General features: G+C 42.2%; 1 protein-coding gene and 1 long non-coding RNA gene across 3 annotated transcripts in view; both read right to left on the bottom strand.

Moving 5' to 3' along the window:
* The window catches only part of CMTM7 (CKLF like MARVEL transmembrane domain containing 7), a 35266-nt gene that overhangs the window by 5860 nt on the left and 12795 nt on the right, over positions 1 to 16611 (bottom strand). The window contains exons 2-3 of one of the 2 annotated variants that reach the window (XR_010598347.1): positions 3907 to 4080; positions 3062 to 3270 (exon numbers count right to left, since the gene is read on the bottom strand). Coding sequence is in view for 1 of the 2 variants with exons in the window: in XM_024107474.3 (XP_023963242.2) it covers positions 3907 to 4080 (174 nt within the window). In the remaining variant the exon portion in view is untranslated. The remainder of the gene's footprint in view (positions 1 to 3061; positions 3271 to 3906; positions 4081 to 16611) is intronic. The other variant, XM_024107474.3, reaches the window with a different exon arrangement.
* On the bottom strand, positions 13352 to 15577 carry LOC135981362 (uncharacterized). Its single transcript, XR_010598349.1, has 2 exons — positions 14459 to 15577; positions 13352 to 13783 (listed from the first exon to the last, which is right to left on the bottom strand). It is a non-coding gene; the product is annotated as an uncharacterized LOC135981362 (long non-coding RNA).

Genomic DNA, 16611 nt, shown 5'->3' with positions numbered 1-16611 from the left:
GGAATCAGTCTCCTTTAAGGTGTCTAAAATTAGTTAGGGTTACCATACGTCCGGATTTTCCTGGACATGTCCAGATTTTTGGGCCTTAAATCCCCGTCCCGGAGGAAATTCCAAAAAGCCGGACACGTCCGGGAAAATAGGGAGGGAGGGCCCGGCGGTGCGGGGCGGGGCCGTTCGACCGGGGCCGTTCGGCTGGGGCCGGGATGGGGCTAGCGGTGCTCAGCCAGGGGCCGGGGGTGTTCGGCCGGGGCCGGGATGGGGCTAGCGGTGCTCAGCCAGGGGGCGGGGCCGGGGGTGTTCGGCTGGGGCCGGGATGGGGCTAGTGGTGCTCAGCCAGGGGGCGGGGCCGGGGGTGTTCGGCCGGGGCCGGGATGGGGCCAGCGGTGCTCAGCCAGGGGCCGGGACGGGGCCGGCCGTGCTCGGCCGGGGGCCAGCGCCCCAGTGCCTGAGCCGAGCCGGGCGGGAGATGCCGGGGCCAGAGCCTCTTGTTCTGGGCCGGCCGGCCGCCGAAGGGAACCACTCAGCCAGGGGGGGCCGGATTGGGCCGCGCCGCACCCAGCGCCAGCTTACCTGCTGCCTCCCTGTTTCAGGCTTCCCATGAACATTTGATTCGCAGGAAGCAAGGGAGGGGGAGGAGCCGGGGTCGGAGCGTTCAGGGGAGGGGGCAGAGTTGGGGTGGGGCTGGGGGCGGGGAAGGGGCGGAGTTGGGATGGGGCCGGGGCCCCATGGAGTGTCCTCCTTTTTTAAAAGTAAAATATGGTAACCCTAAATTAGTCACCCACAAATTGGGTCACCCAAAGTCACTAGTCACTTTTGAACATTTAGGTTGAACTGGTCTCTCATACAATCAACACCTGTAACATTTATCTTTAGGCAAAAACAGAAGAGGCCTGAATAGTTGGGAGGTGCATTTTTTGGAGGGTGGGAGGAAGGATTGCAATTCTAAATATATTCTTTAATAAATTAAATTAATTAATGCTGATCTACAACAAGAAAAGAGTATGTGCACATTCCTTAATCTGACATCAGTCTAGCGAATTATGTATAGAGTTTGCATCAAAAACAGTCTAACTCCTTCTTTAATTTCAACATTTCCTGGCAGGATTTTCCCCCTTTTAATTCATTCTGAAACAGATTAATAGGTCATTAGGCTTAATGAAGGCATGTTGTAACAGAGTGGCAAGATCTAGGATCTCGCCCAAGGATGCAGGACTCATCTGTTGATTGACCTGCTAGTGGCAGTTAGAGCCCTGTGTAAAGCTGCTAAGTAAGTTCTGCTGACTCACTGCAGTTTGTACAGTGTGTTAATTCCACAAGGATAAAAGAGGTGGACATGACCCTCTGCCATGGAAAACCAAGAGATGAGACAGGAACATCCTACAGGAAATCCTAGGAATGGCCAGACGGTGGGGTGGGATGGAAAGTTGAGTGCTATATTTGACTTGGTACGGCATGGTAGACTATTTGGAACAGGGTGGAGTACATGAATTCTAATTCAATGATGAGGTAGTGTAACTAGTTCCTAGTCATGCAGTTGTAACATAACGTCCCCATTACTTATCTTCTCCAGTTGCTAACATCTGTGCAAAGTGGATGGAAAATGCTACCATTATGATCTGATGGTATTTTGCACCAATTTTTCACAATCAGATCAGCAGTGAAGAATCAGGCCTGTAACTGTCCAGTATACTGAACATGACAGGAAAGATGCAATTGCCACATCTACGAAGACTAATACAAGTTATATCAAAGTAGAAACAGGCTAAATACTTTGAAAGAAAATTGAAGTCTTGCCTAGATTTTCTCCAGAAATTAACATGATAAGAATGCAAGATCCCTTTGTAATACTCATTATACAGCCTCAAAGGGCAAAATTCTCATGTGAGGTAGCAGTAGATATACATTTGACTTAGCATTTCAGTGGATACCCAACAATCTCCCAGGAGCACTTGCCTATATTTAACAATAGAGCTAAGAATTCCTAATAGGATTGTTTTCACATAAGTGTTATGTTATATGTAGTAACCAAATAATCACAACTGTGGTATTTAGCTTTGTGTTTCGTTTGCATTTATCTGCAATTTGTGGAGTTTGAAAACCAAAATGATGTATAACATCGACTGTAGACTCCACTATATAATGGGTGAAATCCTGGTGCCACTGATTTCAATTTCATCAGCTATCCACTGTCAGCCAGTGAACAGCTTTTTCCTGTTTGCGTTAACCAAGTACAAAATATCAGGTTATATTCACAGAGTTCAACATGAGCCCCAACTGCTTTTCAGATCTGAATTTTGCCTATCTTGTAATATGCAGGCATATGGATCCAAGATTTGATCAGTTATTTAGGTTGTGGCCATCTGGAAAATTCAGATTTCAAACATCTCATAAACATGAGGATCTGCAGACCTGTGGTTTTGGACGTGGCTCAGGATTGCTACAGACTGGTAACCCATTCATTTGTTATGCTACGTTTCATAAACACTGCAATTCCTGATAAAACAACAGCCAGTAATGAATCTGCACCAACAACCCACAGTACATTACTTTGGGGGAGGAAGAGAGTGTAAAAGAACACATCAATAGTATGGAGGATTTTGAAGGAAAGAGAATGGTTAGAGGGAAATAAACCAAAGAGGAAAATAGCTAGTGAAAGGGAATGATGGCATAGGAAATAATCCCACGGAATAACTGTATTTCTGATGTGAAGCTTTCCTTTTCCCATAGCTGCAGGCATGGTCAGTAGAGCTGGTCAGACATGTCACAACTCACAATCTGATAGAATTTTTCATAGAAATTTCAAGTTTTGATGAAAAAAGTTGAGAGATTTTCCTGAAAATTACACCCCAGTTGTCAGACAGCTCTGCAGAGAAGGAGTTGCTACCACTTTTCAGAGTAAGGTGAAAAAAACAGAAAAGTTTGTAACTGGCATGCAATCCATATGGCAGAATGGTCAGATCTGGGTTCAGCTCTGATACTAATGTGTGTGAGATCTGGGGCAAGTCACGTAACCAGTCTGGACCTCAGCTTTTCTCTCTCTATAATAATGAGGCTCACCCACCTTTGCAGAGGTCTGTGGATGAAGACTGGGGTATAGAAGTGTATTATGATGATGATGATTATGGTGCACTTGTCCCCTCACCCTGCTTCCTGCAAGTGTCATCAGTCCCTCCAGTGCTTGAGATCAATAGCAGAAAAAGCAATGCAGCTGAGCAGTTGGAAGCACAAGTAACAGGACAGTAACTGTGCAAGTTGCTGAAATAAATCTTGCTAAGGAACAAGGAAGAACTGGAGATCAGCTCCAAAAACCCTACTTAGTTTAGAAGAAGTTTTAAAACCGGAAACAAATGCACAGTAAATACCAAACAAACACAACCCCCCACACACCCAGAGACTTTTTTTTTCCAGCATGTTTTAAAATGGGCCATCTGTAGCTTGTCAATTACTCTGCCCTCCAGGAAGTAAAGCTTCCTTATCCCATAAGATGGGCTCCATAGCATCTGTATACAGGACAACAATTATGCATGTGTTTAACTTACACTCATCCTTAACTTTAAAATGTTTCTTGACTCAGGGCCCATCTGCTCAGTGCTAACTTAAGAAGAGCACTGGACATGAAGATCTCTAATTTTCTTTCATCTGCATCAAAGTAACTCTGTTGCCTTCAGATAAGTTAGTTCCAATGTATACTGGTGTAAGGGAGAGTAGAATCAGGCTCAAGGAATGTGGGAGAGTGCCAGCATGCTCCAGTTCAGCAGGCAGGATGAAAGATGAAGTGACTGGTGAAAGGATTCATGAAGGACAAGAAGAGAGGGAAACAGAGAAAACCACAAGTAACCAGATAGAGTAACTAAAGAGGTTAGTGCATGAGAGGTGCGGGGTAGCAATCCCACCAATGTCACTTACTGCAAGTGGCCAACTAATACAGGTGAGCATTCTGTACGCTCTGAAAAGGTAGACAAAATAAAAGACAAGAATCATAATCAAGTCACACATGGTGACAATTTCAAAGTAGATGGATGCACTGTAATTTGTCCATGGTGAATTCTTTACACAGATGAATCCAATCAGCAGTGATATCTGAAAGACAAAATAAGAATAATACCTTTTATTTAACAACCCCCAGGTGCTCAGAGTGCTGTACAGAATATGAAGAAAAATTCAAATACAGACATCATTTAAAAATCAAGCAGGTAAAAAGCACTTTAGATGGGCCCAGTACAGACAGAAGGAGGAAGTAATGAGCACAGAACCAGCAGTGAGGATAATAAAAACCCCTTTGAAATAAATATCTTGAGATAATTTTTAAAAAAGTGTAGAGAGACAAATGTCAGAAGCGAGCAAGTTCCACACCGCAACACCCCACCACTAGTAAGAGCGCTGCCACCAGCCAACCTGAAATGTAACAGTGGGATCCCCAAGAGGTGGAGAGGTCTCAGAGTGTAGTGAATAACCAGAAAGATATCTCAAATACAGACAGGCTGTAACATTTTCAAAAGGCTCTCAGTGACTGGGGTGCCTAAATCCCATTAGCTTTCACAGGGTTTTAGGCACATAAGTGCTTTTGAAAACATTACTCAGGGCCTAAACTGTTAAAGGCTGTAAAAACCGAGGCCCTGAGCCAGCAAGTACTCATATGCATATTCTTATTCATGTGATTGCATTCGTTGGGACTTCTCATGTACATAATCTGAGGATCTGCCTCCAATAGGGCCAAACTAAAATCAATTTACCTCTTTTCCACTAGCCAAAGTAAAGAATGTAGGATGCACGTAATATGAAAAAGAATATATAAAAAAGTAGAGGAATGTTATAGTTTGTCCCATCACCTGTGAACTACATATAATTGTCACATTATGATATGAATATCAAGTAGCTTGTACTCACTGTGGTTTAATGTCATGTGCAGACTTACAAAGGACTTGACTTAAAAAAAAAAAAGAAAAAAAAAAGAGAAGCAGCTACGGTCATTTGCCTACTTACTTCTATGGCTGCTTCTAGCCAAAGTAGATAAAAATCTATGAGTTAAAAATAAATTTTAAAATATTGATTTTTTTATTTAATTAAATACAGGTTTACTTTTAAAAATACACCTATTTATAATTAAATTTGAAATTGACAACACATGTCAAGGCCTAAACTTATGATCATCTATTAAATTATTTAAAGTAAATATAAAATAACATTAAGCAGTACATGTTTGCTGCCAAGTTTTAAAGAAAATCATGCCAGTGGGCTGGAGGAAGTCACTGGCTAAGCACCTGGAACCAGAGTTTGTTGAAATGCTAAACCAGCTTTTGACAGCAGTAGCCTCTTCTGCAGATGCAGACAGAATATTTTCTTATTTCAGTTTATTCAACTAATTCAGTTAAATTATTAGTCCATTCAAAGTTAAGAAACCAATTGGGAATTGAAGAAGCAGGAGAGCCTGTTTTCCTCTTTCAAATCTATGAATAAAAACTAGAGGTGAGAAGAGGAGATCCACCAGTTCTAAAATCTTGAAGGACATAGTGACCAGAAACAATTCACTAACTACAGATAATATTGCCTTTGTTTAATAAATCAGTCAGGTTTAAATGCAAAAAATGTTTTGATAACCTTTTGATCAACTTTTTTCTTCTTATGTATCCAGCACATTTAAGGCAGATTTATTTAATGATAATAAAAAAGTTTAAATGCTTTTTTGTGCATTTCAATTGAATTTGAATTTCCATCCAAACAGAATTTGATATAAATTGCAAGTAAAAAATTAGTCATCTAGTAAATAAGAAATGCATCATTCACCATTTTCTAACATAGTAAAAATTAAGAAGCTGAATAAATGTAAGTTAAGTTCTATCGCTGCTTATATATATCACTGGTTAGCAAAAAGATACACCAAATTTAGTGTAAAGGCAATATATAGTTTTTAACCAATGACAATCAACCTTTCTTCAGGAAAATACACTTCTACCGCAATATAACGCTGTCCTCGGGAGCCAAAAAAATCTTACCGCGTTATAGGTGAAACCGCATTATATCAAACTTGCTTTGATCCGCTGGAGTACGCAGCCCCGCCCCCCGGAGCGCTGCTTTACCGCGTTATATCCGAATTTGTATTATATCGGGTCACATTATATCGGGGTAGAGGTGTAACTAAAGTACAAATGCAAAACTCAATTAAAAGCAATTATTTAAGTCAAGACTTTCTACTTGCTGATTTCAATCACGATTGAAATTGGTGATTTCAATTGCTTTGATTTAAATCAACCCACCCTGCTCCTAGCTGAAAACCACCTAGAAATACGTTGTTTTCCAAAGATCAGAAGTGAGTTTAATAAAATTAATATATAAGAATGCACTACTGTTTAAATAAAAAGTATAATAATAGATGAGTATAAGAACATCTAATATAGATTCACTCACCTAAAGAATTTTTTGTTTTATAATTAAAATTCTCATGAAAAAACAACATACACCTTGAGGTAGCAGTATTAAAAATATTGATTTTTTTTAAAATGGCAGTTTTTCATTCTGTTTTCTAAGAACATTTGTTCACCTGACAAATCACAAGCTCGATAGATAAAATAGCCTTAAAAATCCCCAAAGTTCAAAACAGGCTGAATTTATTAAATATTTATACTTAATGCACAAAATTTTGCCCTCACTTGTACCCCCGGAATCCCCCTGAGCTGCACAGGAGAGCACAATTTAGACCAATCTGTCAAAACAATTCTAACAATGACATACGTCAGCATATTCTTCTTATAAACTTTGTTAATGTTCTTTTTTTAAGGCCTTTTCACTTTTTCAGTTCCTCTTAAGTCAGTTAAGTGCAGTAAAATACTGATTCCGCAAAATGTTGAAGAGTTTTCTATTTAACACTACATGTTACTCTTTACACTGTTGCACTGTAATCCTTCACATTTCTGTTGAACGGATCCTTTATCAGAATAATTTAAACATGCTCAAGAGAAAATTGTAGTTCGTATTCTCATCCACAGAAGACATCTGTATTTTGGAGGGAAGAAGGGGCTAAGACCTCAACTTCTCATCAACTGCCACCAAAATCTACATAAGTTAGAATCTGAAACTAAATTATCCCCTTAGCCATATCTACAGACTGTGGACACACTCACATAAAAGGCTAATATGTATGTATAATACTACCCTCTACTGAACAGAATGTCAGTCCACCCTATCGTCTAACTTAGTAGTTCTCAACCAGGGGTATGCATACCGTGGGGGTATTCAGAGGTCTTCCAGGAGGTACGTCATCTTATTTGCTTAGTTTTACAACAGGCTCTAGAGCACTGCTCTCTGACCCCCACCCCCAACCCCACCCCAGCCCCCAACTCAATAAGATTCTGGCCACTGATGTCTAGAATAGTCTGTGAAGTTTTGGAATTGATCAAATGTGCCGTTCAAAAGTTATTGCATTACATACATACAGATACATGTCAGCAAATTGAGTGTAAGGTCTTTGGGATAGCCAAGTGGAACAGACATCTGGAAGAAATGGAGAATAAAACTGAGAAACTGGGGGCAGAAGAGAGAGGGGAAAGGACATGGAACTAATACCTGTAGTCTGAAAATATTAGCTGAGAACTTCTGAAATCAATGACGATGCTCTCTACTAAGATTTCCAAGCAGCCAATACAACACGAGTGCAAGGCTGACTGAGGTTCCATTAGAAAAAAGGGGCTTACAGTTGATTCCTCATGCAAATCTGTGTTTGAGTTACATAGTAAGACTTAGAAGACTGAGACTTAATGAGAAATTCTGGTGGCAGTAAGGCTGTGAATCTGAATCTTGCAGCTAAACCATGATAAGGACAAAATTTCTGTTACCAGCCAAAGCTGAAAAAGAAATCCTTTATTCAAGTGTCAAACAGACTTTATCCTCAGTCTCCGCCTTATTGTACAAATCAAGAAAGAAGAGCTAACCGGTATCAACCCCATATTGTCACATCTTTTACTTGGATTGTAAGCTCGTTGGGCAGGGACTGTCTTTTTTGTGCATATACAGCGCCTAGCACAAGAGGGCTGGGGTCTTTAGATGCTACCACAATACAAATAATGAGAGGCCCTGGAAGAAATTACTGATTTAGCAGTGCTCTACCCCCATGGAGTAGAGGGTCCAATACAACAATTTTGTCTCCAAAACTGAGACATAAAAACTGTTGAACAAGCAGAAAGAGAAGAATGAGCACTCCGAAGACTAGGACAGCAAAAACCATCTCTGATGTGACTCCACACAGCCCACTTATCCCATAGGTGTAAGGCAGTAGAGAATCAGGCTTTGAACCATCTGCTACAGTTTTCAGAGTGAGTGGACATGGGTTTTGAAGACAATCAACTCTTCCCAGTGTCCTCCCAGATTAGAACAGAATATAAGAAACAATTGATGGAAATTCTTTCATTCTGGAGGTGCCTTGCAGCGTCCCTGATAGCTGGGAGGCAGTTGCTGCAGGGCTGGATATATTTCAAAGATTGGTTTTTGTGTGTGTGTGTGTGTGTGGGGGGGGGGGGTTTGGTTTTTTTTTTTGTGTGTGTGAATATCAATTTAATGCCAGAAGAGATTTAAACTGGATTTCTAACAGATTTCCTAATGGGAGATCTGTAAATCACTCTTTCCCTGCCTACTCTACAGGAAGTATAAGGGACGGGATCAGCCACTCTACGTAAAGCTGTAACTGTATTTGACACAATATGTTAGTGGCTCCAAAACAGTGGGTCATGACTTCCAAATGGCATCACATCAGCAGATGGGGTCGCGGAAATCCCTAGTGTGCAGAGGACGTTATTTTGCTCCACAAAGCAAGACCTCGCTGCATGTATGATGTGTGCACGTTCACACTGTGCCGCGAACACCATTTTGAGCAAAGTGGCATCCTTCAATGCTCTCCTGGGGGTGATGCTGCTCCACACCACCCTCAAGAAAGGTCTGTGCCTAACAGGAACCACTGAACCCAATGTTAGATTTCGTATTTGCAGTTTGCCTAACTCTGGCATGAATCTGTTACATGTGCAGGACAAAATTTATATCTGATTTTTATGCTAGAAACTGAACATCTGTAGATAGTCTTGAATTTCATTAGGAGATCTGGGTTGCTATAGGACAAATCCCAAAGAACAGTAACTTCCCCTGTAGTATTCGGCTGTAAAATTCCTCATTTGGAAAAAAATAAATTAGCTTTTGTTCAGCTAGCAGTCCCATTAAGTATTCTCTTATCGCCTGCTGAAGGACTACAATTCTTTTGACCACAGCGAGAAACAATTTTATAACCCGAGAATAAATCTGTGTAAATGCTTACAATTATCTTTCTTCAGTGTTCTGCTGTATCTGATGTAATAAATAAAGCTATGGCTCAAGTAGTAAAAAACACTGACATTTCACTCGGTTAGAACATCTGGAGGGAATTCAGCTTTCTGCTGACATAGCCACTTGCAGCAATACAAACCTTGCATGGCCTGGGGTCACTAATACGGACAGAGTTCTGCTCTAAAGGTAGGTCCCACACCTAGTTTTTCTGAACTTTAGAAACTGGGTTTCATGAATTAACCATAATGGGTTAGTTCTGTGGTTAAGAGTTCCATTTCTGTCACCATCTCACTTTATGTCAGAAAATGTACTTGACCCCTAATATCTCGCAGATTTAGCCTATTAGTTAGGGTGAAAAATACCTTTGTTGTCATGCCCCATGCAATTTAAAGTACTTGTATATCATCTGCTGGGTGCTGTATTTAGTTGTGAAATTGTCAGTCTACTTTCTATTTAATTATTTTTTTAAATGTAACTTTACTACTTCTTTCCCTTCCTGGCTTCACTCCACTTTTTCCTGCTTTTCTTTCCCAGAATAGATAATAGTGTATCTTTTCCTGTGTTGTCTGTTTCCTCTTCCTCCAACCCATTAAATTCCTCGCTCTTTCTTTCCCTGCCTGGTGTTCTGTACTCCTTCCCTTACATCTGCTGTCTCTCATTTCATCCCTCTCTTTCTAGATATATACCTTTGCGCGCGCGCGCACACACACACACACACACACACCCCCCCCATACTTACATTTTTAAAAATGTAAGTATCTCCCCACTCTCCAATCCACCAGTTTAAACACAGGGCTTAGCTGGCTGCTAAAGTTTCTAACCGAGAACTAAACCTACTAGCCAAAGAATGATTTAAAAAGGCATATGGGGGAGCTTACACTACCTACAGGTTTCAGAGTAGAGCAGGCAATCTCCAGGTGAGAAACCAACCTCCCACGAACCAGGACATTACCATCAACAGGCTTGGTGCCTCATGTCGAGATGAAACCTAATAGTGCCTGTGCATTTTCAAACATTATACCCTAATGGTATGTCTACATTACAGCTGTGAGCGTGTCTCCCAGGCCGGGTAGACAGATTTGCACTTGTGCTCTAAAAATAGCAGTGTGGACATTATGACATGGGTGGCAGCTTGGGCTAGCTGCCCAAGTCCAAGCCCTCTGACTAGCCTAAGCCACCACCTGTACTACAATATCTATGCTGCTATTTTTAGCATGTTAGGTCAAGCAAAGCTAATGGGTGAGTTTGCGTCTACCAGGGTTGGGAGGCATGTTCCCAGTTACAGTGTAGACAGACCTTACACAGCAAAGGTGACACTAGTACATTTTAAAGTACACTCTGCTGGAAAGAATGAAAGTATTTGTTTGGATGACTTCCCAAACCAGAAAAGTGTGCAGGGCTCAAGGCCAAAGATACAAATGTTGGTTGTGAGAGACTGGCTCAGTTATTCTGAACAACAAAGCCGATTTCTGTGTGATCAGTATTTCCTTTTACTAACTACACTGTAAAACTGGAAACTTCAGATGTAACAGCTGAGCTTCCATTAGAAAGAAAGTTGAAGAGTCCAACCAATTTAAAACTTCAGGAATTAAGTATGGAATCAGTTGCCTTAGAGTTTATAATTCTATGAAGCAGTAAGTCTTTATCTGCATATTAATCTCTCACCGTTTCATCTAGGCCGATTCCCTTGTTTCCTGCCTGCATTTCTAAAATAAGGAGATCATTAGGTAGTGGATAAAGGATTTATGTGTCTCACCTCCTTTCCAAAAGTATTTATTGAAGATAAAGGTGTTAGAAACAAAATGAATGGATCTTATTCATATCCTTTAACATTCAGATAAGATGACAATCATACATACTAGAAAGCAGTAATACATCAATTAAAACATCATGTAACTGGAGTACACAGTTTTGTTATTTCCCCATGAGTTTCAAAACACTAAGCTGAATTACATTTAATTTTAAGCTATTGTATAAACGTCAAACAAAGAAAAGTCTACCATCACTTCTGTAAACTATGGCATGGTCAGAGTTTGTGCATCTGGAGAGAAACTTCACAGGAAGCCAGGGTTAACGGGGGGGGTGGGTGGGGAAGGGGAGGATGAGGGGCGGAAGGGAGAAGTGAACCCTCTGGGGGATTTCTAGTTATTTTACAGGATTCTACTAAAATATAAACAATATAAACAAGATAGCTCCTTCTCTGTTTTGGCTCCAACCAGCAACCTGCTTTCTCCCCAAAAGTAGTCTAGTCTCTAAGGTCTGCTCTACACTACAGATCTATATTGATAAAACTACGTTGCTCAGGGGTGTGAAAAATCCACATCCCTGAGCACACAGTTATACCAACCTAACCCCCCACACAGACAGTGCTAGGTCAGTGGGAGGACTTCTTCTGCTGACTTAACAACCATGTGTCAGGGAGGTGGATTTAGCTGATGGTGGAATTCTCTCCCGTTGGCTTAGAGCATCTTCGTTAAAGCGCTACAGTTGTGCCAATGCAGCATTTTAAGTGTAGAATGGCCCTCAGATTATCTGCCTAAATAGGTATAGCAGAGCCTAATTAACGAGGCCATGCTTATACTAAAGAGTTAAGTCGACACAAGTTACGCCGATGATCATAAATCACTATAATTACATCGCTTGTGCATATTCACACAATGCTCCTTGTATCGGTGGAGCACATCCACAGTTGGTGCTTTAGGACTGAGAGAGAGAGCAGTGCACTGTGGGTAGCTATCCCACTGAGCAACTCTCCACCTTCTGCAGCTAGGAGTTCTGGGAATGGATCGCGGTGTATCCTGGGTGCGGTCTCATGATGTAGTTTTCTCCATCATGGGCTTCCGACTATGCTGTTTCACGCCATTTTTCAACCGACCCTGTAAACTGTGTGCCTGCCATCTCTGTCTGAAAACATGGATCCTGTTTAGTGCTCTCCAATCTTGCGATAAGCGTTATGAACACAACACGGCTAATCCTGCAGTATTTCATGAGCTGCGAATATGAACAGGAATGCGCAGTGCCTGCCCTGCTGTGTGCCACGGAAAGAAATAATTCCAGATTGCTTTTGGCATTCATGGAGCAGCTGCAGATGGTGAACCACTGGGCTTGGGAAACAAGCACTGAGTGGTGGGATCACATCGTTATGCAGGTGTGGGATGAAGAGCAGTAGATTCAGAACTTTTGGATTCTCAAAGCCACCTTCCTGGAGCTGTGTGTGGAGCTCGCCCCTGCCCTCTGGCACAAGGACGCCAAATGAGAGCTGCCCTCATGGTGGAGAAGTGAGTAGAGATTGCTTTGTGGAAGCTGGCAACTCCAGACTGCTACCGGTCAGTCACTAATCAGTTTGGAGTTGGGAAGTCCACCGAGGGGATTGCAGACATGCAAGCATGCAGAGCCATTACTCTCATCCTGGTATGAAGGACTGTGACTCTAGGCAATGTGCGGGAAACAGTAGATAGCTTTGCAGCAAAGAGATTCCATAACTGTGGCGGGGTGATAAATGGCACGCATATCCCAATTTTGGCCCCAGACCATCTTGCGACGGAGTACAATGGAAAGCACTACTTCACCATGGTAATGCAGGCACTGGTGGATAACCTGGGTCATTTTGCATTTGGCAGATTAAAGGATCGCTGGCACTGCCTTTTTGGCAGGTTAGACCTCAATGAGGACAATATTCCCATCGTCATAGCAGCCTGCTGTGCTCTGCATAACATTTGTGAAGCCAAAGGGGAAAAGTGTCCATGGGGTGGAGCGTTGAGGTAGATCACCTGGTGGCTGATTTTGAGCAGCCACATACCAGGGCTACTAGAGGGGCTCAACAGGGAGCTATGCGAATCAGGGAGGCTCTAAAGCAGCATTTTGACAATGACCCTCAGTAATATGTGTTTCTGTAATGCATTCTGCCAGGCATTGTTTACTTGCCGCTTTGAATGACCCTTGTAATGCTTGGTGCCTGAGCATTAATTATGGTCTGAAAAAGTGCCGATTGCCACTGTGTATGAATTCCAGCAGCAACCACCTTTTGTAGGACACAAATAAAGCTTCATTTTATTTGAAAGAATATACTTTTATTATACAGCAATACATAGATTTCTTACAGGGGACATGACACTGAGGAGGTTCTCAAAGCTGTGTGTAAGTCCAGCTTTCATTCTGAAACCAGTCCCTAGAGGTGGAGCGTAAGGGATACTGCGACAGGCCGGGAACTTACAAGGAACGTGTGTGAGGAGTTTGAGGAAGGCATGGAATGCAGTTCTGTTTAGGGTGCAAGGGGAGTCGAGCATGCATGCGTTCTGGGACCTTATCACCTCCGTTTGGTCCTCCATCAGCTTTATCATCTGCTCCTGCCCCTCCATCATGAACTGCACCTTTCCTCTCCTGGCTATCCATTTTTAATTTTTCGTTTATTGTCTCTCTCCATGCCCTGTGATCATGATCTGCAGCATCAGTGTGTAGGAGGTGTCATTCAAAGGCACATCTACAGAAGCACAAGAAACAACAAACAGAAGCAGTACTGCAAGTGCACTCACAGCCTTGAATCATAACAGCGAAATACACTTCTTTCTCACTGTCCCATGGCAAGCACACAGCTTGGCAAATGCCCTAAACATGGTGAGTTTGCCCCAGGGCGGGGAAACGGGCAAGATGGGGCAAAGGGTCTGGGTAATTAACAAAGGGAATTACAACTAGCGCCATGGGACTCTATTATAAATTCAAGCACCATTTTCCACAGGCAGGAGTGATCAAACTTGATATCTCACTCCTGAGGGTAACTGAGGATGCAAGGGTGCATCTCCCATATGCATGCGGCTTCAGAAGTCCCTGCAGCAGAAATTGCTGATTAGTGCAGTAAAACTGCCTACAGTGAGGGAAGAAACAAAGCAACTCTGCCAAGGAATGGTCAGCAGAGGACTGCAGAGTACCTCCAGGAAAGTTTCCTAGTGATCTCTATGGAGGATTTCTGTGAAATCCCAGTTTAACCTGCATTAACCAACTTTTCCACAGGGCCTCCACTGCGTAGCTAATGGGAAGCAAACACAAACAGTGCCAGGCTTATTAATCCTATCCCTTATCCCACTTCTAACATATAACAAAATAAAGGAAAGCTCTACCTCATGGCACTGTGCAGTATCAAATCAAAATGAGTACTTACCAGAGCTCCCCTCTCCTGTGTCAGGCATCCAAGAGCCAGACTGTTATGACTAGCTAGACCCCTCCGGAGTAAATAAAAATTCCTGACTTGCCATACTACTGGACAATCCTCTAGCCTGTCCCACATCCTCCTCCAACAATACGTCCTCATCCACCACTTCATCCTCAGGGTTGACTCCGCTGGCCACTGTCTTCAGCCCCGCCGAAGAATCCACAGGGCTCTTGGCGGTGGAGGTGGAGTTGTTGCCGAGGATGGTGTACAACTCCTTGTCGAAACGGCATGGTTTTGGTGCTGCACCAGAGTGACGGCTGGCCATCCTTGCCTCGGATATGACTGTCTCAGCTCCTTGATCTTAGCATGGCACTGCTGCATGTCCCTTTTATACCCCTTCTCCAACGTGCCATGAGCAATCTGCCCGTAGGTATCAAAGTTCCTACAGCTGGAGCAGAGCTGCAACTGCACAGCCTCCTCTCCCCCTAGACCCAGCAGATCCAACAACTCCAGTGTACCCCTGGTGGAAGCACATTTGGGAGTCAGCATGGTCAGCTGGGAAGATGCAACGTGAGCTGTTCTACATTAGAAAATCTTATCACATATGAATGTGAATGGAAGCACTAGAGTAGAGGTGCTGTGGTAGAGTATGGCAACAACTACAGCAAGTCATGTTGGGTATTCTATCATCTAGTTCTGGTAAGGCCCCATCAGAGGTGTAAGATTGGGACCAAGGTTTAATCACAACTAGATAATGGTGAATAGGATTTGCTTTGATCTACACTGTCCACAGCCATGGTCAGCATCACATCTAACTAGAATGCTCTCAGTCATATTCTGATTTTTTTTTTTTTTTTTTTAAACACAGATAAGCTCTCAGTGAATACAGTCTCATCTCGAGTGTGGTGTGCTCACTTTCTCATTTGCCCATCATGTAGCTTAGTGTCTTCAGAAATTTTTCTTTCACACCTAGTGTTACTTTACACTAAATTCCTTTTGGATCATGATTAGACCTGAGGGCTATTTTCAAAAGCGCAGCAGCCATGGAACACAGTAAAGGATGTGTCTGACAGGATGGGTTTTATTTTTAGAAAGGATACACACTGATAAAGAGCGCATTTGCTGAGATCTGATTTCCTAGTCTTTATCTGAAGTGATGAATCTATGGCAGTAATTGATAAATGAAGGGATGCCAAAGAGAGGAGAGTGAATGCACTGCTTTGGGACTGGTTACACAAGAGATAAACACTACCAAGAACCATGCCGCCACATCCAGTATTCACAGCAACTTTGCACAGCTTACTTCTATTTTAAAATGGTGATTGTAAAGCTAACTTCCGGTAATTTAAAGGTGTTCAGGAAACCACTATCAATATATCCCACTTCCCCTTCAATCATGCAAAACAAATGGCCCAGGTGATGTATTGACTTTCAAGACTTGGTTTCCTTTCTTTTTTTTTTATAAATGCACTCTTTAGCCTTTGTCTGATCATTTCTAATACGGTTTCCTGTACACTAGCATGCAATGAGGCTGCCAATTAGCAGCAATACTGCAGGTGTTATTGGGTGGATCAGCTGCACAATGCCAGCTGGCTCTAATTCACACTACTCTATTTGGGGTATGTAGAGATTACCCACCACACACATTTATAACAGAGAGTAAGAAATGCAACTTTAATTTATTTAAATTTTAACCCTAAAGGTAATTCCAATAATTTAATAGCAGCCTACAAAATGTATTGGAGTCAATACCTCAGCCTTTGCAATAGCATAATTACTAGTCTCCTTTTACAAAAAGTAGATCAGATTTAAGGGGAAAAAAATTAGAAACAGTAAGTGTACAAGACCTCTAGTCTACACAAGGAACAGAGTGGATCAAAACTTTTCTTTGTCCTGCCATCAAACACTTGATGGTGTGCGACTTGGCTAAGAAATTTAAATGCAAGGGTCCATATGGGGATTCTTGTACAGCAGATACACATGAAAACACTGATGACTAGGCCAGAAGTGAAAAAACCCACAACTTTGGGGAATTATTTGCTTTTAGTTACTGAATTTGTTATTCCTTCCATAAGCTCTCCTACAGTCTTTGGGTCCCCATCCCTGGCGGTCAATGAAGAGTATAAAGGTGTGCAGGAATGCCTCAATATTAATCCTGGCTG

This window comes from Chrysemys picta, chromosome 2 (genome assembly GCF_011386835.1).
Source record: "Chrysemys picta bellii isolate R12L10 chromosome 2, ASM1138683v2, whole genome shotgun sequence".
Classification (NCBI taxonomy): domain Eukaryota; kingdom Metazoa; phylum Chordata; order Testudines; family Emydidae; genus Chrysemys; species Chrysemys picta.
Note: the sequence above shows the minus strand (reverse complement) of the source record. Positions and strands in the feature narration are given on the sequence as shown.